Source organism: Arvicanthis niloticus, chromosome 1, assembly GCF_011762505.2.
Source record: "Arvicanthis niloticus isolate mArvNil1 chromosome 1, mArvNil1.pat.X, whole genome shotgun sequence".
Classification (NCBI taxonomy): Eukaryota; Metazoa; Chordata; class Mammalia; order Rodentia; family Muridae; genus Arvicanthis; species Arvicanthis niloticus.
In genome coordinates this window covers 131,958,421-131,982,567 of record NC_047658.1, presented here as the reverse complement: position 1 = coordinate 131,982,567, position 24,147 = coordinate 131,958,421, and the positions used below count along the sequence as shown (strand labels likewise).

The 24,147-nt window shown below is 41.7% G+C and overlaps 1 protein-coding gene across 1 annotated transcript in view; it reads left to right on the top strand.

Moving 5' to 3' along the window:
• Window positions 1–24,147, top strand: part of Pip5k1b (phosphatidylinositol-4-phosphate 5-kinase type 1 beta) — a 137,041-nt gene that overhangs the window by 64,258 nt on the left and 48,636 nt on the right. The window contains exons 6-10 of the mRNA XM_034507229.2: window positions 13,449–13,660; window positions 15,257–15,340; window positions 15,473–15,521; window positions 18,320–18,404; window positions 22,532–22,687. Of these exons, the coding sequence (XP_034363120.1) occupies window positions 13,449–13,660; window positions 15,257–15,340; window positions 15,473–15,521; window positions 18,320–18,404; window positions 22,532–22,687 (586 nt within the window). The remainder of the gene's footprint in view (window positions 1–13,448; window positions 13,661–15,256; window positions 15,341–15,472; window positions 15,522–18,319; window positions 18,405–22,531; window positions 22,688–24,147) is intronic.

Here is a 24,147-nt window from a genome sequence, read left to right as displayed (position 1 = left end):
CCATCCACCCTCCATCTTTCATATACATTTGTCCCAGCCTGAGCTGCTGCTCTGGTCCTCGGGTCAGGCAGGGTCTAGCAAGAGAGAGAGTGGGGATGAAGGGGCAAGAGACTCGAAGAATGAAGACAAGACAGAGGGTCTGATCAAGTCTCGTTTATTGAAAGGAAATCCAGGGTAGTTATATGCTTTGCCACATGTCTTGTAGGTGTGAGTACCACGTGCTTCTTGCAGGTGTGGATATCACATGCCTTGCAGGCATGGATACCATGTGTACCTTGCAGCTGGGGGCACTAAACAGCAAAACAAGATATGTGGGATAAACAAGATGTTTATCAGAGTGTGCTCAGCTGTTGTAGGCTGCTGAAAAACAAGTCTCATGTCAGGGTATATGGCTCAAGATGGCTGCAAAGATGATAGCTGCTTTCTGCTAGGAGTCAGCTCCCAACATACATTCTGTTGTAAGGTCTCAGACTAGGGGATTCCATTTCCCTTCGCCTGAGTGCGGTTGGGAGATTCCTGTGTAACTTGTTGAGTCAGCTGGGGCTGTGCTGACTACCCCCTGTTTCCTGTGAATTGCATCCCTGCTTCCAATCCAAAGCTTCTCTATCCAGACTGTCTTTCAGAATAGGCTACATGACCTCAGCACACAAGCAAGCACTCTGGTTAAAAGCCCCATCTCTCTTTCTGGCCTGCCCAGTGATACATAAACCCCTGTGTGTCAGCCTTTCCTTTGTGATGGCCAATTCCTCACCAGCTTCGTCCCATGGTGCGCACACCACTTGAAATTCTCAAAAACTAATCTTGTATACTTCAAACCTGCAGAGTCTGGTTCCCACACAGGATCCCTAGAGTCCTTTCCAAATGTAGCCATCTAGATTCTGGGACCTCCCCTGTCCCTGTGTTACCGGCTGTGAATGAGGAAGGCTGGATCTGTAAATAACTGGTCCCCTTTCTCAAAGCATTGCCTATCCCTCAGACTCTGTCACTATAACTATCCATTTCTATAAGTCAGGTTGTCTCAGGGAAAGATCGATGTTGACTGCCAGTACATCACGGGTCACTTGCTGTCACAAACAGAGAGTAGGAATCCAAACTCTCTGCGGGCTTCTGGAATAAGAGAAAAACCAAGTTGAGCATCCCTGTGAAAACTGCTTTCTCATGCGTTGTGCTATCATCCCCAAGCTTGTACTCTTGGCTTTCTCAGTCCAGACGCCATGACTATCAGGTTGCTAGTTACCCAAAGCAGTGCTCTGATTCTTAACGTCTTTTCTTCCTTCCTCTCCCACACACTGCACACACAGTAAATCACCATGTCTCATCCAGTCTGTCTCCTGATTATCACATGAAGCCACCTTATTGGATCTGCCTTCGTAGAAACCCTGGGTATTCATCTGGAATTTCAATAGCCTCTTCGCTCATTTTCAGTGTGCTATTTATTAACTTCCAACCAGTGCCTTATTCTCTTGGCTTACCCCTTATTCTCTTAGCTTACTCTGCCAGACCATATTTTCCTGTCTTCTTCTGCCCCCTCCCTTACACATCTCAGGGCTACTGGGACACCCCTTCCTCTGAGATCATTGTGTAACGCTTCCTCCTCCTCCCAACCTTAGCTCCTTCATGAGATATTTAATACCTTGTTATTTTCTCATGGAGAGATCTTTAAGCCTGAGGATCAAGCCTCAGCCTTTGTCTCTACATGCTTGGTGCTCAGTGGGTAATTAGCAAAGAGCTCTTGGAAACCGTGTTTGAACAAAAGAACAGTAAGTAGAATATCTGAGGATAAAGAGAGGCAGGCATGGCTGCCGCTCCAAGAAACCTGTCCTTTATGACTTCTGTGTTTCCAGTTACTCCTACAGTCCTTTGGAAGGGAACATCCAGTTTTGCTCAAATGCGTGCCAGAAATGGCATTGAGAATTTAATAAGGCAGATGATTTCCACTTTGAGTCCCTTGGGATTAGAACTGCACTGGCTATCCTCACACTGAGTCATTAGTTTAGCAGAACTGTATTTATACTTCAGTGATTTTTCCCATGGAAGCCATGTTGGAATGATCGTCAGACCTTGATTTGTCGCTGACCTCTGCCTCCCATAGGTATGTGTCCTTCTCCCCCTGGGGATTTAAATTAAGAGGTTTGTAAGCCTCTTAATTGTAACAGGGAGCCCCTCCAGTAAAAAAAAAAAAAAAAAAAAAAATCTTTTTTTTTCCTTTCCTCCGGCAGATGACATTCTGCTTCAAATTTAAAATGGAAGCAAAGTAGACTGGTGTGATCAATAAACAGATTCGTATCTGAATTTTACATCCAAATGACAGATTGCCTCTCTGGGTTCTATTTGGCCCAATGAAGAGTTAAGCTAGTTTATTTAAAGGATGCGTGGGGGGAAGGGGGAGGGTGAAATTGATGTTACTGAAGAGGCTGTGGAGCTGTTTTCATTGTGGGTGAAAAGGCTTGTTTATAATGCAAGACTTAGATGTGTCTGCTGCTGGGCGTTTGATTTTAGGGTCAAAAGGGAAGGGAAGAAGATGTGCTGGCTGGAAACTCTGCATAGGTTGCAAGGGAGGCTCAGTCTCCTCTTCCTGCAACTGTCAGTGGAAGTACTGTAGGGGGAGGGGGTTTGGTGGGAGGAGCGGGGAAGAGGGTGGCTCCCGTGCTGTGCAAATGTGAAGACCTGAGTTCGAATCCCTACACGCCAGACTGTCTCAGAGGCCAATGTTCCTTCCTTAGCCCTCTCTGCGGCCACCTCACTGCTGCTGCACTCAGAGCATAGCACGAAGTGACCGTGGTAAGATTTGTAATTGAAATTTTACAGATGAATTTTGGAAGAGCGATTCTAAATTGTTTTGCACTTGTTTTCAATTTACGGAGATTTTTTCTCTCCCCTCTGGTGTGATTTATCTATGAAAAAAATCTAGAGTCTCGTGTCATTTAATAAATTTGACAAATTATTACATCCTGCAGTATTTTAGGAGCACGCTAGGGAAAAGTGAAATTACTGGGAACTCATGTTGATAACCTAAATATTTCTTACTCCTTCGAGTGGGAGTCATATCAGAGACAGTCTGGATAATTAATGGCCTAAATGAGTCATTTACATTTATTATCATTCTTTGTTAAGCAGCAAAGTTATTAATTTTTCAGTAGTGTGGAATCTATTTTCTCTTTTCCCACAAATCACTGTTATCATAAATATTAATAGGCTCTGGGACTTTAATGAAACCAGCTTCTACTGGAACATTTTGATGAGCGAAGTGAGAGGCTCCAGTGTATGGCGAGCTCTTGATTTACAGACTGGATGCCGTGAGCTTGCAGCTCAATGGGCTGCAATATGGCTTACTTCTGTTAATTTGGTGTTATGATCAGTGTTTATGCTCCAGCTGTACTTCCTGTCTTTTGCATTTAATTTAGATAGTTCGGAGGTGGGTTGGCTTTTGTCTGGGTTTGTTGTTGTTGTTTTCGTTGTTGGTTTGTTTGGGGTTCAGAGCATGTAAAGCATCCATTCTTTCTATGTCCCACAGGATAGTGTCAAATTGATGGTCCTCCTGCCTCAGCCTCTAATGCAGATATTAGAATCATTCATCACCACACCTGTTTTTTTTTCTCTTTTCAAAGATAACTTGAAAAAAGAACAGACAAATAAATTATTTTTCCAGCTAGATTCTTGCAAGCACTGTAATTCCATCTAATGCGTATTTGCCTCCACTATTTTAAATTACATTAGAGTTTTGCTATCTACAGTATTAGTTACTCTTGTGCCAAAACAACAACAACAACAACAACAAGAATAAATCTAATTTGGAGTAGTTGGGCAAATAAAGGAATAAAACTAACTCTAAGTAAAAGATGTCTAAGCTGGGAGGAATCCCTTGAGTCTGTGGGAAACAGCAGTATCCTGTCTTCCACCCTCTGGTCTGAGCTAGGGTAAGCTGGAGATGCCTGGCCAACCCAGGCCCCTACTGAAAACAACCACCAAAAAAAAAAAAAAAGTGTGTTTGTAAGGACTTTAAATGTTTCCGCCAAAACCTATAAAGTCTTTTTCTTTTCTTTTTCATGGAGTGACAACAGTTGGAGACAGTTGTATACAGATCATATACACCCTTCACCTCCTGTCCCCACAGTGGTAGTGTCTTAAACGACCTCAGTACAGCATCACAGCCAGGAGATAGACCCGAATATGATCTATTGCTATGTTTCAGACATCTTATTCTCTCCAGTTTTGTATGTGCGCATGTGTTCTGGAGGTGGGTTCTGTGCAATTATGGACATAAGCAGGTTCACATGAATTGACAAAGCCACTCCCCACCAGGATGAAGGACAGAACAGTTCCCTCTCTGAGGTCCCTCTCCTAGCCTCAGCCTCCTCCCTCCCTTCCCTAATTTCACAGCACTGTGGATGTTTTGTCATGCCTGTCAACTTGGCATTTCAAGAATATTGTGTACAGAGATGAGCATGCTGATACATTGGTAGTCCCAGTGCTGGAGGGGATGGGAAGGAAGAGGCAGAAGGAATTGGGAGTTCAAAGCCAGCCTGGGCTATAGAAAACAAAAACTACAAAAAACTACAGCACGAAGCTCTCTAGGGTGTTTTTCACGCATTATAATGTTCTTGAGATCATGCAATCAGATCTTGCATCAATAGTTTGCTCTTTTTAACTGCTGAGTGATATTTTGTGATATGAATATGCTAGTTTAATGTTAACCTGCTAAAAGAATATGGGGTTGAGGAGGGATTAGTTGTTGAATGGTTCAAGTAAACTACTGTGAATTTTTTTGTCCAGTTTTTTTGCCTGGTACAATTTTGCATTCCTCTGGGACAAATGATTGAGCATTATCACTGCATTCTATGAAAAGTACGTGTTTACATCTATAAAAAGCTGGCGCACCCTTTTCCGGCCTTGCTGCCCATTCCCATAAACTGGTGTAAATGGTCTGTGTTAGTCTCCTCTTCATCAGTGTACACTGATGGCACGTTCTTGTCATTCTATCAGTGTGTGTTTAAGTCTCTTGTTGAAATATCACCTGAGTATGTACTCCACCAAAGCAAAGGCTGAGACCAGCAGAGACGCAATGTGAGGGCATTAGAAAGAAACCTGAAAGGGGAAATGAGAAAATGTACAGCTCAAAGTAGCCAATAATATGCCTGTGGGTGTTGATGCAGTGAACCGTGAGGTCTTGGGATTTCAAGACTTGGGTGGGTCTGTGTGCTTCTAATAATAAGCATTTCCATGTGACTAAATTCTCAGTGCTTCGTCCAAAACCATTCAGTAGCCATCAGCAGGTCTACATTGCACAGGAATTATTGATCTAATTTTAAAGTCTGCTACTAGACATTTCTGTGAGAACAGAAACCGGGTGGCTTTAGTTTCCCATTCGCTCTATGGTGGGTGCTCATTCAGTGTCACCTTCTAGTGAAGCCTAGGATGTTACAGCAGTAAATGTTTTTGACCTAGTGGGTCTTACCTACTCATTAAAGTAATACAAGCAGATTTTAATAACAGCCAACCCATGACTTGTGTTGAAAGGGAACCAAAGTCAACCGATCATGTCACCTTTACACATTGTATCATACTAAAATTGTATTGCTCGTTAGACCAGGATGTGCAAATGCCTAGTAAGCTGCAACTGTGTGTTCTTTTCATTCTCCTCAGTCTTGATTTAAATGGTGGCTAATTCTCCCATTTAAGGCTGTCTGTCTACATGTTACAGTTGTTCATGAGTCTTGGAATAGGACTAATGTTTGCCCCAATTTTTGCCAGTTGCTGCAGGTTAATTGCAGTGTGTGTGGCTGACTGGCAAGAGTCTCCTGCTGATAGTAACAGAGGGGACAGATGGTCAGTGTGGGATGGCGACAGGGAAACTGTATAAAAAAGATAAAATTTAAATATATATATATATATTTCTGTGTTGCTCATGCCCAACTTTCTACCAAGCAAAAGATACCTCAGTCAGTGTAAACCAGACACGTAATTCTCAATATTTTGCAAAACCAGCTTATCCAAGTTTTGGTAGAAAAAAAAAAGATTCTATGTTAGATATCATTTATAGATACCAAAGTAGTTTAACACTTTAAATACATAATATCTACTATGAATTCATCAAATATATACAATACATGATTCACGATTAAAGACACTGTTCCTAGGCTCATCTCATACACTGCCTTCGTTAACGCTGCTTGTGAACTTGCTTTGACTCCAGCAGTGCTTGGCCTTAGAGGCACGTTGTTCTCTGTCCTTACAACGACACTAAGAAATAAGTGGCACAGGCTGGCTCTTGACAGATGGAGACTACTCCACTTAAACTTCCCGGGTCTGATGAACTTAACGTGCTGGTTCCAGGCCTCATAGTTCCTCTGAGCCCAAACCCATGGTCCTCCTTCGTCTCCCTTAACCGTAGGTACGATGGGGGGAGAGACACTAAAATGAAAACCTTGTATTATAACCTAACTAGTTACCAAAGGGTAGAAGGTCACTGTGCCTGGTCCTCAGGCTCTGGTGATAAGGTACTGGGGTAGGTTCTTGAGAAAACTGGGAAAGGCTTTGTCAAAATAGAGACTTTGGAACAAGACCATTGAATTTTCACAGCCTGCTTCCAAGAGGGAGATGGGAGTGGAGTGATGGTAAATGATGGATCACAAGGAAAATAAATAGTGCAAACACTTAGTTCTTAAAGCTTAATGGAAAACATAATAAAAGCCAGTAGACACACTGCCAACTCTTGCAGCATGTGTGACCAGGATATTCTATGAGCATTTAAGCAAGACTTTTCTCTGAGATATGGCATGGTTACAGGGGACAGTTGGGAGCTAGTTTCGTGACATTGAGTCCTGTGTAAGCAGCTGTTGAAAATTCTCTTAGCTGGGCAGTGGTGGCACACACCTTTAATCCCAGCACTTGGGAGGCAGAGGCAGGTGGATTTCTGAGTTCGAGGCCAACCTGGTCTACAGAGTGAGTTCCAGGACAGCCAGAACTACACAGAGAAACCCTGTCTCGGAAAGGAAAAAAAAAAAAATCTCATTAGCTACAGAAACTGAAAGATTGCCAAAGTACTAATTTTATAACCCTCCCTTTCATTCAGATGGAAACTTAAAAAAAAATAAAATAAAAAGATTTCTACAGAAAAAGTAAAAAAAGGAAACTGGGGCTGGGGAGGAGAAACCTGCCCCAGGGCTGAGAAATAACTTCCCCATCCTATTGAAGAATAGAAGTGTAGTTGTCACCTTCTTCATCATATTCACAGCTACTTGTGACTTTAAATAGCATGTCACACAGGAATGTAAATGAGACTGAGGCAGGAGGATTTCAAGTTCAAAGTCAACCTGGACCGTGTAGACTCTGTTTCAGAACAAACATACAAACGTGTGTGTGTGTATGTGTGTGTGTGTGTATGTGTGTGTGTGTGTGTGTGTGTGTGTGTGTGTGTGTGTGTGTGTAAGATATGTAGGCATCCCTGATAGACATACATGCATGCATGTAAAAATCTTAGGTGATAGATAAATGTCTCTAAAGCATAGAACATAATTCTGTTACTTCAGGGTTTTTAAGTGAAGAGAAAACCAAAAAGTTGCCTGTGTACAGTGAGTCCTGTATAGTCCAGCATTCTGAATCTCTGGATGATGTGGTACGGAAAGCATTCCTTTGATAACTAGGCTAAGGATTTAATATTTAATCCATTTTGATTTGCTAGCTAAAACTACATGTCTGTATTTTCTCTTTATTACATTAGCAACAAACACTCTGGGCTTTATTGAGGAAATTAAGTTAAATAAAAAAGACAGCATTCAGCTATAACTGGACTTGGACATACACATACTCTCTAGCACTTTATGCCCAGGGGCTGACTTAGCAAGGACTAGTGGGTCACTGGATCCATTTTTCTTCAAATCAGTTAATTCCAAGAATGACTATTTGCATCTAACCTCCAGGATACCATTTTGAATTTACTTTAGCCTTATTGGGTTACTGACAATACTTTGCACCAGTTATTGAGTCCTTATTTGGTGACGATAGAGATGAGCTAGGAAATCACTCAGGGGCCTCGATGAATCTCCCCGTCAGCTGTCAGCTCCACATTTTGCCATTTATTAGTTTGGTCTTTGGACAAAGAATGAAGCGGTTGAGAGGAGCACAGAGCATGAGCCAGCCTCCTGCTCAGCCCACTGTGGTTTCTGTCCCCTGGTTCTAATCTGTGTCTTCACAAGTCTCTTCACCAGCCGTCAGTGGCTGAGCAGTGGCAATCTATGTAGTATGTAGCCAAATATCAGATGCATTTCATTTAAGAACCTCCAGGAAGTACATGAAACTTTATTTTTGAAAAGTTATAGCATACATAAAAGTGGGCAGAATGCTACAATTTATATGTATGTTTCATACATATATGTGTATGTATGTATGTTGTTCTCTGTGTGTGTGAGTGTGAGTGTGTGTGTGTGTGTGTGTGTGTGTGTGTGTTCCATGCCCATTTTCAATTCAGATCTTTTGGGGGGTATTGTTTGGTTTTTTGGGTTTTTGAGGCAGGGTTTCTTTGTGTAGCCTTGGCTGTCCTGGAACTCACTCTGTAGACCAGGCTGGCCTTGAACTCACAGAGATCTGCCTGCCTGCCTCCAAAGTGCTAGGATTAAAGGCATGTTCCACCAGTTCCACCAACATGTATCAAAGCCAATCTCTCTCTCTCTCTCTCTCTCTCTCTCTCTCTCTCTCTCTCTCTCTCTCTCTCTCTTCTTCTTCTTCTTCTTCTCCATCTCCCTCTCTCCCTTCCTCCCTCCCTTCCTTTCTCTCTCTCCCCCTTCCCCTCCCCTTCCCTTCCCTTTTCTTTCCTCCCTCTGTCCCTCTCCTTTCTCCTTTCTTTCTTTTTATACAATTTAGAACACATCCCAGCCATCATATCCTTTTGTTGATGCATATTTCAATATGATTCTCATGATGTTAAAGAAGACCCCTTTTTAAATTAAAGAAAGCAAGGCCATGAATTTGAGAGGGTGCAAGGGGGGAGAGACATGGGACAGGACTGGGGAAGGAGAGGGAAGAGGGGACATGGTATAATTATATTTTAATTTCAAAAAATAAAACACCTAGATGTCATATGATTCAGTTAAAATTATATTACATTTTAAATATTACATTAAAGTAATCTAAACATCAAATAGGCAGAATCCAAATTTCTAATTATTTCTGAGATCCTTTCTAATTTAATGTATTGCACTAGCCAGCCTCCATTTTAGGGCCGATACCAAATGTTCTTGAGGGATAAAGGAGTCCACACTTAACTGAGCCTAAAGAACAGTGGGATAGGCTTTCCAGCCTGAAACCCAGTCTCATTTACAGCAAAACAACCTCCCATTTAGTTGTGTGCACACTAAACAGTAAATGGCAGTGTTTTCAAATATCTTCATTTTCCCTTGGAGCAGAGTATACAAAATGCTCATGATGTAAGTAGCTTTGAAAACACTGGGAACTTTTATCTTCGTTTTCCTGAAAACACAGCACACAATCACAGTAAATGTTTTGAGTACCAGAATTTTTGCACAGGCACGGTAATCATGAGGCCCATGATTACCGAGGCTCATACTTAAATAACAGAAGTGTCATGCTAGAGATGGGTTGCTGCTGAGTGCTCTCCTTACTATTTGCATGCAGACATTCCTTCCACAGCAGGAAGCATGCAGTAGATCAAGCCTTTGGTGAGCCCAGCCTCTTCTTTTGATATGAAAACTGCAGATACAACCTGGGCTCCAGCTTTGAGGCACAAAGGGACACATACCGTGTTTGAAGTTTCAGAGGGAAAGCTTGTTCCCAACAGTTCATAATATAGTCTTCATAGAATTACCTTATGGGTTAGACTGCAAAAAAATCCCCTCTTCATTGAGAAACTAAAAAGTCTGTAGAAGAAATAACATGAACAGAAAAACATCAGAGCTTCCATTTTGAAGGACCCTTAGGAGTAACTTAGGCTTTTAAGTAGCCTGGGAGGTGAATCTAGGCTGGTATCTAAGAAGGAGACAGGGACATGACCACAGGAGTTAAAGACCTTTGATGTGACCTTGCCACCAAGTAGTGACAAGTCTGGAGGTGTAGGGATGTGATGTGACCTATCGTGGCAGTGGGTCACTGAGCCTACCCGAAAGGGAAGCTGCAATGGGATGATTAGAAAGAAGGATGTTTTGATAACACCAGCTGCAGGACTGGGCAGCTAATGAAAGGAAAGGCATCCCGGAGTCAAAATTTACATTACATTGATTTCAAATGAGAGAGGGAAGTGAGGGAAAAGAATTGCTTTGGGACAAAATAAGAGTTTGAGGTACAATCTGCTTTGTTTAGAAGCTGTAAAATACCCAGAGGCCACTGGGAATAATTGGGCTACAGTTGAGGAATGAGAACAAGCCAAAGATAACAATTTAGGAGTCTCCTCTAGGAAGATGTAGCTAAACTCGACCCCAAGCTGCACATACACATACTCTAGTGCTCTGGCTGACTTAGCAAGGTCGTCCTCTTTGCGTGGACCATTGTTCTGCGGCTTCAACCTCTTTCAAAAATCAGTCTCTTACCAAGCCTGCTGACATCCTTCCCTGTACTTATAGTATGTGTTCCAGTTATATTTCTGACTTTAAATGGTTCTTGGGAGAGAAGGAAACATCACACTTTGTCAGTAAAAAGCCTCATTCCAACCTGATCCCCATTTTCTGTACCTCTGAGGATGATCTGCTTCCTTTCTCCAGTGGAAGAGTAAAGTACTGCCCAAGCTGGATGAAAAGGTGCCTGTGTTTGCACAGTGGCCTGTGTTTGGAATAGTAAATGTACAGAACCCACCCATCACAGTGACATCAGACAGATGTCCTGGAGATAAAGATGTGCCTGCATGATGGACTGGGCTGGGGTTGTAGACAGTGCTCACTCCTAACATTCACGGGTATTACACTACTGGCAGATAAATCAGTTCCTTTAATGAAACGACTTTTTAATGAAATGACTGGGAGGGTGTGAACAATAACTGTTTGGTCCTTAATTGGTGCAGATCCCAAAAACGTGATTAAAAAAAGACCGCACGGCTTTTAAAGAAATCCGGTCCTCCAAACCACACCATGAGCAGGCCGGAATGACTCGAGTCTTTGTTGGACTTGTAATGAATTTTTGTTTTCAGACTTGGAACCCAAAAAGTTGTTTGTTTCTGGTGGTATGTATATTTTCTCAAACTAGTATGAGTTATGGGTCACAATGAATTATCATAATGAGTCTTGAGAGCAGTTACTTTATATGAGGAATTTTCCCGAGCACTTACTTCATCTGTGTTTCTGTGTTTAATTTTCTCAAGCACCATACATAACAGGCAATGTTATTATCACAATTTAATGGGTAAGGAGACCCACCCAGGGTCACAGGACCTATGCACCTTAGCCCTGACTCCTTCGCCAGTAAATCTCTAAGAAGAAAGCTCTAGTTCTGAAATATGAACAGAAAACTCATCATCTAGCCCCTGGCAATGGTGAAGAACTTCTTGGGTCGTCTGGGTGGGGACTATTCATTCCCAAGCCATAATTTCAGTATGGCTGAGGCCCTATATACTCTTTGTTTCTGTGTGAAGGACAACCAGCCTGCATCAGTATTTCTCTTCAGAGGCTGAGCCCTTGGTGCCCTGACCCAAAGCAGTCTTGTTTCCCATGGTGTTCATTGCGCTGTGGAAGGGCTGGGCTGCAGAGGCATGCCTCCATGGAGAACTGGCTGTCCTGAGCCAGTGCTCAGCAGCCTTACCCAGTTCTCCAATTTCCTCCTCCATAGTGACATCACCCTGCTTCAGTTACTTAGGGAAGGCTGGTTCTGCATGACTATAAAGTCATACCCGGATCTCTGAAAATAAAATTTTTATGTCCCAGGCCTCTCAAATAATATGATTCTACTCTCCATTGTTGTCTGTCTGCACTCTAAAAAATATAACTTTGGCATCTCAAAGGATGAAGGGTGAGTCTCTGGCTCCAGCTCAATGATAGCATGCTTATGTAATATTCCCAAGATTCTGTTTCATCCCTGGTGTTATTCAAAAAAAAAAAAAAAATCAAAGGGTGAATTCTCTGGAATAACTGACACTTGTTTACAGTCCATTATGTGCTCAACATTAATGGCAAAGATGACTGAGACCCAGGAACCAGCATGTGTCAAAAACTATGCATTTCTTATTTCATGAAGCCTTTCTAACCTAGCCTCCTTGATGTTGCATCCACAACTATTCTCCTTCCCATCCAACCCCCTCCTTCAAATAGCATGATTGCTCTAAAAACATTTAGGCAAGGGGCTGGAGAGATCAGTTAAGAGCAGCGGCTGCTCTTCCCAAGGGCCAAGGTTCAATTCCCAACACCCACATGGCAACTCACAACTGCCTGTAATTCCAGTTCCAGGGGACCGAACCCTCACACAGACCTACACGGAGGCAGAACACCACTGTACATAAAAGAAGTTTTTAAAATTCAAAAAGAAAAATGCTGAGAAAATGAGAAGCATGCAGAATTCTGGGATTTTAATCTAATGTTGGTTAAGGGCCAGGATTAGGTCTTCACGTTTTCATTTCCTGAACAGCTTTGTGTGGAAATGGCAGGTATTACAACAGGCTGTGTGGCCTGGAGAACTCACTCACACTAGGAGAAAAGGAGAATGCTCATACAGGAAAAGAACCCACTTTCAGGCATGCCTCCTGACCAGGCACTTTCCATCTAAGGCTGGTCCAGGTGTCTCCCTGCTCTCTGAAGCCAGTCTGAGGGATGCCCACCTGGACCTTCTGTTCTCTCATTTTCCCTTCACAGCACTGGTTTCTCTTGTCTGGCTACATTGAACCATTTTTTAATTCCTTCACCTCCCCACGGTCTACAGAGTGGATAATTGAGTGTTAAGCCCCGTTATTCGTTGAGATCATATATATTAAAAAGTCAGGCTATGGGGAAATGATTGGCAACTCTGAAAGAAGGGCTTTGAGAAAAGACCATCACCAAACTCAGTGAGATTCGGATGTGGAGAATAAAATCCAGGCAAAAGCGGAGTTCACACCGGGGTGTGGGCACTTGTGAGACTGGTTCGCGGGTTCTCTGTTCTTGTGCTGACTAGGAGTGTGAGTGTCAGAGTCCACCTCATGGATCAGTCACTGACGGGCTGTCTGTGACTGAGCCAATTCTTCCATCTCCATGTTTTTCATCTGCCTAACAGAGACCGCAGCAATACCCAGTTCATGGGGCCATTGTGAGGGTTGAGTCCAAGGGAGGACCATGGCCCCTGACATGTGAAAAGCAGTCAATAAATGCTGTTAATGAACCACAGGTTGGGGTGCTCCGTTTAGATTTGCATAGAAATTTCATTCTCCCACCTCCACAGCAGTCCGTCCTGTAGTAGCACCCCCCGACCCCCAATAACTAGGAGCTCATGGACTCACGGGGTTCTTTGGGTTGACTGACCTCCTAGGTCATTTCCTTCCTCAGGTACTAGAAAGCTTCAAGATCATGGACTACAGCCTTTTGCTGGGCATCCACATCTTGGACCATTCCCTGAAAGACAAAGAAGAGGAGCCCCTCCAAAATGCACCCGATGCAAAGCGGCCCGGGATGCAGAAAGTCCTCTACTCCACAGCCATGGAATCCATCCAGGGTCCGGGCAAGTCTGCGGATGGGATCATTGCAGAGAATCCAGACACGTAAGTGCTGCCACACGCCATCCTGGTTTCCGGTACCCAAGTCACTGGTTGATACAATCACCTTATGGCACTCTGGGATTGATGATTTAAACCAGCTTCATCTTAGTATTATTATTATTTTTTAAATCACTAAGGACCAGAGGAGTGGCAGTTTCTCAAGTTTGTATAAATCTTTCACCCACCTGTTTTCTGGTTTTACATAGTTTCTTCCCCTCCTCATTTGTTGCACATTCAAAACATCTCCCAGAAGAGGAAAGAGTCGATTCTAGATTTGAATAAGCGTACGCTTAAGTAAATACATGGTGTTGGCACTTCAGAGCTTTTTACCTGTGTAAGGGGATTCTGTTGCTCTCACCTCTCACCCTGGCAGATGTTGGCTCTCTCCTCAGACAGATGTGTTAGTAACTGCAGGCATCATTTGCATATGGAGAGTGCATATTTGACAATAGAAACCATTACAACCGCAAAAGGTTGTTGGAATGGTTGACTCATTACAGGTGAGCTTGCTGAGCAGGGAGATAAAGGAGAGCATTTCCTAAGGCCTTAATTGTCTGCTTTCTAGGATTCTCGGGCAATGCCTAAGCCAGGTGCACTTTTGTCTTTCATGAAGGAAATTAACACATAGCCTGTCTTTGTTCATATCTTTGCTTGCAATTCTTTCTAAATAGTCAATAACCCACTGAACAAATCATTCTATATTCATATTGTGACATCCTACTCAACTATTAATCATATTGCCATTGATGTGAGGAAAGATTCCACATTAGAAAATGTAATGTTCAAGTTATAAAACCACTAAATCCAACATCTCTTCAGATTAATACATACATACACACACACACATTCTTAAGATATGCAAAAACATATCTTAAGAAGGGACTTTACGAATTCTCTTCTATATGTTTTTATTTGTTTCTGTTCTTGTTGAGTCAGGGTCTCTCTTATGTAACTCTGACTCTCTTGGAACTCTCTGTATAGACCAGACTGGCCTGAACACAAAGATCCACCTGCCTCTGTCTCCTCAGTGCTGGGATTAAAAGTATGTACTACCATACCATGTCTCTATGTGTTTTTTTCAATTTCACAGTAAACATAAGATTCTTTAGATCAAATATGTATATATAGGGAGAGTCATGGTTTCCTGTAGTACAGGCTGACTTAAAGTTCCTACACAGCCAAGAATGGCTTTGAACTCCTAATTCTCCTGCCTTTGTCTCCCGTATCTGCCACCATGCGTGTGATTTTACACAACCCTCAAGATTGAACCCAAGGCTTCAGGAATGCTAGACAGGCACTCTTCCTGCAGCCCTAGTACTGCCTTTTTTTAAAAAAGCAATATTTTATACTGCTCTAAATATCCTTCTTTGCTCCTAATTTTTAAATAGAAGCAGTTTTGTAATTACATTCTTTCCACCCAAGTCATCATAGATTTGACAGCTCTGGAGTCATTATCCTTTAAAGTGATGAAAACTTGTGGCAATAAAGGTAGTCTAAAGGTAGTCTAGAATTCTTAATGTTTTCAGTGTATAATTAGTAATGAATTTAGCTCTCTGTACTCATGTTATAAAGTATCTTCCCCCTTTGCTCTATCCACAGAATGGGAGGCATTCCAGCTAAAAGCCATAAGGGAGAAAAACTGCTTTTATTCATGGGCATTATTGACATTCTCCAATCATATAGGTGAGAAATTTTGGGGAAGTGGTCTTTCATTATTTCAAAAAGTCATCAAAACAATGTTTTCTTCTGAACATTTACCGAATGAGAGAAGTTTTACATTCTCAGTGGTGGTCTTCCTGTCTGTTTACTTTTTAGGTTAATGAAGAAGTTAGAACATTCCTGGAAAGCCCTTGTTTATGATGGGGTGAGTGACCTATGCTTTGTTAAATTGGAGGCATTTCTAGTCCAGCTGGGACTGTCATCAGACTCAGAGGGGAGCCAAGAGCTTTGCACGCTCAGAGTCTGAGGCTGGGATGCTGGTTTGAGTCTGAGAAGGAGACCACATAAATTTGAACAGCTGTTCAAATAAATGACATTCAGCCCAGCAGCCAGGTAAATGTTAGGAAAGCAAAACTGTGGTCGAGTCTCTGTGGAATACAAAGGTGGCCTTTGTGAGGTGGAGCTTTTTCAAAGGCTCTGAGAAGATGGGAGTCTTTGAAATGAAAACTGGACTAAAGATTTTTGAGCCCTGACTATGATGGTAAACAGCCCTGGATTTGAACCAGTTTCCTACTTGACTGGCCACATGAGAAAGCAACCAGTTTTCTCATCACTGAGGGTCCATTGCCTACCTGCTGTGAGTATGGTGTGGGGTATTGCATGTTAATGTGCAGCTCAATGCCTAACACATGACAAGGACACAGAGAGTGAAAAATGCTGACGTAGAATGTATTTACAAATGCAGTGAACTCTTTGAAAGATTTATTTTATTATTTTTAATTATCTGTATATTTGCATGTATGCATATTAAGTTTGTCACCTGAGTACCTGTGCCCACGAAAATCAGAAGCATCAGATCTCCCAGAGCTGGAGTTACAGTGTGTACTTGATTTGGGTGCTGGGAACCAATCTTGAGTCCTCTGCAAAAATACTGTGTGCTCTTATCCACTGAGCCATCTCTTTAGTCTATGTTATGAATACATACATGTATATATATTCATATATGCTGATTGGCAGGGAAATGTCAGGTGAAGAAAAAATCAGCTAAAGAGGGCAGACTCCCTCCTCACTTCTCTCTCATACATACACACTCATATCTAGATGTTTGATTTGAACCCTCTGCTGCTGACAGAGCTGAGTCTCTCTCGGTTAATAACTGACTGTGACACTTCCTCAGAGTCTAACGGTCAAAGACTTGATTGCACATTTCCCTTTAAGATGTGAACAGACACCCTCCTTTGAAAGACAATAAATTATAGACACTGTTCTCCTCCTTTCTGAAAAAGAATATGCATTTTTCAATCCTGTGGAATATCATTAATAACCTTTCAGCATGAAAAGAACTATGGGTTGATGACTGGCTTCCATCAGAATGTAACACTAAATTATAAGCACACAGAGTTGTTTCTAAGAATCAGCCACAGGCTCAGTCAGACCAAGGATTCCTCTTATGAAAGAAATCAAGGTCAGTTAAGTCTCAGTCTCCCAGCTGAGAAAGAGAACCTCGCAGCACCTTGAATGCAGAGGGTAAATGCCAAGTACCTTAAGCTCACATTGTGTTTTCAAAGCCACTTTTATTCCATTACCAGGTCAATGATTTAGACTCAAGTTAGCATTGTAAGCGTGCCTTCTGATCTTTAGTGCCGTCATAAGAAAGTATACATAACAACTGTAAACAATAACCAAGACTTATTTTCGTTTGTATGCAACTTTGTTTCTTATTGAGAAGGGATTTTTCAGACCAAAGATAACAATAATGGAGGCCCATTAAAGTCAAGGGCTGAGAACTAGTCAGCCATGGATTTCCCTCACTTCCTACCAGTATTTCTAAGTCATGGTGCCTCTTGTGAGAAACTCTCCATGTAGACAGAAGCTACCAGTACCATCGGAAGAGCGCTCGTCCCAGCAGAAACAAATGTCTAGCCACATCTCCTGCTCCTCAAGGGTCTGCTCAGCCTTCCTGGTGTGATTGGAGAGCTGCCCCCTTTTAACTGCCCATTGCAGAATTAAGGTGTTTCTAACTAGGAGCACATCAACTCATAGGACAGTGTGTTACAGATGTTTCTAATTAGGATCAGAGTGTTTCTTATTAGGGTTAGAAACATCTAACAGGATGTTTCTAATCAGGGAAGCCCTGGGATACTGTCTCTTCCCAGTATCACACAGCCTGTTAAAACTAGACTGCACCCCCAATGCAGGTCTTCTGACTTCATTGAACCCCACTGTGGACCCTTCATAGTGTCCACACTTGACCTTTTAGACATTTCACTGTTGCATTCCAGAAACCTACATTCAAAACTAGAGCATCTGCCAGCTGAACATAGAGAATCCGCTCCTTTATCCAGGCTGTTCTCTGGATTATAATAAAATGACCTGTCAGTCCTAAGGTCTCCTGCAAACCACAACAGGATCCTGACCCTTTAATTAAATCCAGTCCTGTGTGGTCAGTAGGTAATGCAGTGGAACCGCAGACAGTCTTCTTGCCTTGTTACCTAACGATGAAACCACACTGATTTAAATATCACTCTTATTCTAGGAGCGCTCTATGTGTTTCTGTTCTTTCCAGTGTAACCAAGAACTGTATCCTTCTTAGCTGGCCCTTGCAGAGTTGCCAAGGACGTTCCTAGCTAAAAGTGCAGACACCTCATTTAAACGGTGTATTCACTACAAGTGCCCCCCTTCATCCGGGATGGCGCTTGGATTGCTAGTTGTCTGTTAGAATCAGAACATGTAAGGGCCCCCATGACCTGGTGGTGCTGACAGGATGGACAGTTTTCACTTATGGGTCACAGACAGTCTTGTGGCTGTCTCTGCCATCCCGGCATGATCCGTTTTGTGCTGAGTACATCGACTCTGTACTATGACTGAGTATTGCTGGCTGCCCCCAGCCGGTCCTTCTAATCCTTCGCCATGCTTTATTTTGGACCTTGACTAACAGAACCTTTTCCCAACTTAAGATGAACTCCAAGAGGTGAACCTGTCATCTCTCTTTCTATTTTCCAGGACACCGTTTCAGTTCATAGACCAAGTTTTTATGCAGATAGATTTTTAAAGTTTATGAATTCCAGAGTTTTCAAGAAAATTCAAGGTAAGGGTATTTTAAAGTTTCTCGTTTGTAGCACTTGTGACTGGTGTCCATGCATCTGTGGAAAGTTTCTGTTGGAAGAATGGGGATTTTTTTTCTTCATGCAGTGGTAGTAATGACTAATTATGGTTAAATGTCATGATTTAATGATGCCATAATTATTATCCCATTTTTATATTAAAAGAAACCACAAGCTGAGGTTAGGGAGATGCTCAGTCAGTGAAGTGATATAAAAGCAGGAGGACCCCAGACTGATGCCCAGCTCTAAAATCAAAAAGGAGAAAGTTCTCAAACCAGTCTCCTGCCTTCAAACCAGAAGTAAATAAATAAATAGAACAAACTAAGCCCAAAGCTAATAATGATTATCTTGAATCAAGGTGTATATGGCATCTTATTTAACTTCATACTCATGGGGAATTTTCTATGTGCATACTATTAGCGTTCAAACTGTATGGAAAGTGGAAAGTAAGCAGATCATACACATATTGTTAATTACCATTTAATTATTCTATAGTTCAACTTTTTAATAACACAAATCATAATAAGTTAGTCAGCCCCAAAATCATGTTAGTAATCATAAATTTTTCTTATAATATTTGCTGCAGTTTGAAAATCCAAAGGAAACCATGATAATTACTTAAAAGCCCTCCACCCAGTCCCGCCTGGTACTAAGACGTTGGCATACTTCCTCCCGACTTTCTCTTCTGTGCTTTGTGCATTTCTATAAAGCTGGTATCCAACAAAGCACGGGACTGCTGTGTGCCAGCTCCAGGTTTGACTTGGCACCACACACACAGCATAATGGTGACTCCTGTTAGGCTCCGCCCTCTGGTTTTTGCATATCATTATAATTAGTTTCTCAGATCCTTGAATATTCTAAACATCATTTGAAACTGAAATGCAGCATGAAAATTATAGGGGTGTGCTGTAATTTTCTAGCCATTCTTTCAGTTTACATCATTTTTTCTTTTTCTATTTCTAGCTAATATTCTTAAGAACATAGTTTCAAATAAATGCTATGTCTAAATCAGGATTATTTACTTGGGATAGAGTTCAAGATGTGGATGTAGGATATTAAATGTACATAAGAGAAACCAAACACAGCCCTCAGCCTGCAATAGGCTTTTTGAACTATGCCATTCTGATAAGTAAAAAATGTTACTTGATAGTTTTATTTTCTCAAGTACTGGTTAGGTTTTCTCATGGTTTGTCAGCCATTTATAATTCCTTTGAGAATTAGGCTACGTAATATTTGACCATGTATGTTGGGTGTTTATCATTTTTCCAGATGATTCACATAATCTCTACGTTTATATAAACCTTCACCTTATTATTCTGAGACCAGCTTTTATATACAATTGGTTGTCTCAATGGCATCTTAAAATTTATTGTCAAATTGAGACCACCCTATAAATTACATTTTCTGCCCAAGGTTTTCCTGACCTAAGAAGGACCATAAAGTAGTGTTTATTTAGACTACAAGTCTCTGGTGAACAGCCTTGTGGCTCATATTCTCCAAGATTTTCTGCCTGTCTTCCCACCGAGTCAGTACTTTATAAAGTTTCAAAAGACATGGCCCTTTAATGCCACACACACATCCAATTCTGGAAGAGGGCGCCTTTTCCTGGCATCCCTTCACTTTGGTAGCTGGGGTTTATTTGTTTGCTTGTTTGTTTGTTTTGGGGGTTTTGTGGTTTTGGTGTTTTTTCTTTAATGCAGTAGCATGTAAACTGGTACCATAACCAATAGCTTCTTTGGTTTCAAAAAAGTACAGCATGTGTTACAGACTTTCCCAATCACTGACTTATCGTGCTTTTAATGTAATAAGTCTTATTTTTTAAAAAAGATTAATTTGTTTCTATTTCATGTGTATGTGTGCCTACATGTATATATGTGCACTATGTGCATGCAGTGCCCACAGAGGCCAGAAGAGGGAGTCAGAGCTGAGTATCTCTGAGTCGCTCCGTTGAGACTTGCATCTGCTTCTGAATTCAGCCCATGACAACAGCACACTTCATTCAACATCTGAAGAACCCCCAATGCCTTCATATTCTTATAGAAATAGTTCAACCTTGTAGCACATATGAGGTGTTAGGGACCCCTAGCAGTCCTCAAACCACGGCTCATTTTCTCTGACTTAGCTATCAGAACATGCTCTACTTGGAAACCTAAAGCTATTACAGCAAAGGACAGGAATGTGTCGCAGTTCATAAAAGGTTAGCAAAAGCAGAGGGAGTGTGCCAGCAGACGCCAGTGTGTGGATAACCACTTCTGCCCTGGAAAGGAAAAGTGAGCATTGCTCAACAGAAAACAGCAAGGGAAAACCAGCTTCTTTGGTCCACTTAGTTATCATTAAAATCCATTGTGAGCAGCCAAGAGGAATGGCAAGATCAGTTGTTTGAACATCCAAAATCTCCTCTACGTTCACACAGATATACAGGCACACACACACAGAGATAGGCACTAGTGTACAGACGCATGCACACACATGCACATACACACATGTGCATGCACACCTTAACCAGAAAATGGGATGCTAAAAGCTAGAAAATCAACTATCATTAATCAAGTGAAGAAAACAAGAAAGGCCCCTGTGGTTCACTCTCTAGCCCTGTGACCTGGAGCGAGCCCACTTTTCTGCCCTCTGTTTCTAGGACAGTAAAGGGGCCAGGCTCCCTTAGACATTTCAGCAATTTGAGATATGCAGTGTGAGTGTTAGCCTCCAGACTAAAGCCTGAGTCCACAAACATTTTTTATCATAGTGACAATATTAACATACAACTGCTTGGAAGAAAGCTAAGCCTTCCCTGGAAGTGGGGAGATTGCCCTCAGTTCTTCCCTCATTAGTGAGTCCCGGAGTCCTCCAATTAAATCTGTCCACAGAAAGTCCTAATGAGCCATGTGATCCAAACTCAGGAGAGTCCCAGAGCTAAACACACTGGCTAATCCGTTTGCTGCTGGCTCACCCCTTTAAAGCAAACCTCCAAAGGACTGCTGCCAATAACAAGTTCAGGGGCAACATAAACAGGTCTCAGCTTCCCTCTTTCCCTCTGACTTCCTCCAGTGAGATTCTCTAGCAATAACCAGCCAAGAAGAGTTACTATAGGGAAGCCGGACTGTAAGTGGTGGGATCAGACGACAGCTCAAAGTATCCTCTGAGACCACAGGCTTCGGCAGGCATGGTGGCTTGGGGAAGTCCATTTTTCACTAGCCCTGGTTTCCAACATGCTTCTCAGGTTGGAGAATCCCATTTGGATAGAGATGGGAGTGAATTATACATCTGACAAGACCAAAGAGAAGGAAATTTCAGTGGAAAAATCACAAAGAAAGAAGCAGTCAGGAGTAACGTGCAGGCAACACGAGTATACGATCCAACACAATCAAACCCGGGCACATTTAGAAAGTGCTGGTCCCTGGCTAATCAAACCAGGGTTGTGAGAACTCTCTGCACTAGCATCTGCATTTACTGACTCTCCCAGCCCACTCCCAGCATAAGAAAAATAAAGAGGAGAGGCAGTTCTTTAGAAAAAAAAAATTAAAGTTCACCTCAAATAAAACTGTTTCAAAATACAGTTCAACTCCAATGTATTTTAGACTATTTCTCTTAAAATCAAACCATTTTGAACAAATAATATAGCTCAAACCATTTTGATCTCCCTTGCTGTATATAGATATGAAATGAGATCTTAGTTTTCTATTCTCAATTTATGTCTAATATATTAACTAATAAATAGAATATTAAATGTAGAAACATGAATCTGACTTTGTAAGTTTTAGTTCTTTAGTTCTGTGGTAGAGGGGGTCTTTGGTTTGGTGGGGGGGGGGGTTGTTTGTTTGGTTTGGTTTGGTTTTGGGTTTGTTGAGAGAGGGGTTCAGAGATCTGCCTGCCTCTGCTTCTGCCTCTGCCTCCCAAGTGCCACCATGCCCCCAGCCTCTGTGGTTGTTTTAAAACAAGATCCTATTCTGTAACCCAGGCCAACCTCCAAGGCCTCCTCCTGCCTCAGCCTTCCCAGTTCTGGGACTGCATTGTGCCTGGCTTTACAGTGTGACATGCCCCATTGTGCCTGGCTCTACCATGAGACACTACCCTGCTGTGCCTGGCTTTATAATTACTCATCCTTACCGTCTAGCTCTGAAGGCCTCGCCTTCTAAGAAACGGTGCAACTCCATCGCAGCACTGAAGGCAACCTCCCAGGAGATCGTGTCCTCCATCAGCCAGGAATGGAAGGATGAAAAGCGGGATTTGTTAACCGAAGGACAGAGTTTCAGCAGCCTGGATGAAGAAGGTAGATGCTTGCAAATTTCTAAAGCAGAAAAATTCTAGTAAATTCTGTGATTAGTGTAAAGTCACCGTAGAGAAATTAGAGACTATCTGCTGCAAGAGTTAGCCTATTAAAATGTTATAGGTACACAGAGTACAATAAATTTATATAAAGATGAAATGCCATATAAACAATATATGGTGTGTGATTTAATGATAATAAATGCTAACATATTGGGATTTGTTTTCCTAAGTTTTATTCTGTGTGTGCAGATAAACACCTGCAAATACACCAATGTGTGCACATATGTCAGTGGTGGATTTTTTTGTTTTGGTTTGGTTTTTTGGCTTTTTTTTGTTGTTGTTGTTGTTTTGTTGTTTTTTGGTTTTTTTTGTTTGTTTGTTTTGTTTTGTTTTGTTTTGTTTTGTTTTTCGAGACAGGGTTTTTCTGTGTAGCCCTGGCTGTCCTGGAACTCACTCTGTAGACCAGGCTGGCCTCGAACTCAGAAATCCGCCTGCCTCTGCCTCCCAAGTGCTGGGATTAAAGGCGTGCGCCACCACTGCCTGGCATATGTCAGTGATGTAATAAGCCTTTTCAGTTTATTTAGAGCTGCTTTAGTAAATTTAAATAAGTGTTAGAACTTGTTTATTTGGTATGAATGTCTTAGATACACAGAAAGAAAGGGATTGATGTGGACTTTTTGTATCTTTTTTAAGAACTGTGTGTTCTGGCTGTTTGACAATGATGTTCGGTAGACCTTGTATCTTATTCTTTCCCCCATCACTTGCTGGCTAGGACTTCTGATATAGTGTTGAGCAGAAGCAACTATCTCTAGGCAGCCTTGCCTAGTCCTGATTTTAAAACAATGTTTCTAATGGTTCACTGTTTAAAATGATGCTTGCTGTATTTCCTACCAATTGCCAGACCAAAAGATTTCCTTTCCTTATTCCTAATTTACCAAAAAGTTTTTAACAAACTAGAGTACTGAATTTTATTAAATATTTTTCTCTATCTACTGAGTTGATCATTTGAATTTTCTTTTTTTGTTTGTTTGTTTTGTTTTGTTTTTGTTTTTGTTTTTGTTTTTGTTTTTGTTTTTCGAGACAGGGTTTCTCTGTGTAGCCCTGGCTGTCCTGGAACTCACTCTGTAGACCAGGCTGGCCTCAAACTCAGAAATCCGCCTGCCTCTGCCTCCCAAGTGCTGGGATTAAAGGTATACAGCATGATACCAGGCTCTTTTGGATCTTTTGGTTTACAACAAATGTAAACTTTTTTAAATCAGTTATGTTCTTTGGAGAATCTCCAAAGTGTGTCTTCCTATAGAAGATTCAAGACTTCTTGCAGATACTTTCTTTCTCTTAGAGTCTTCAGAATACATTACTATTTCTATTCCCTTCTTTCTTAGCATTTGTTTCTGTATTTTAAGTTGAATTTCTTCTTTATCATATTCTTATGTCTAGAGTTACTTCAAGGAGAGTTAATGA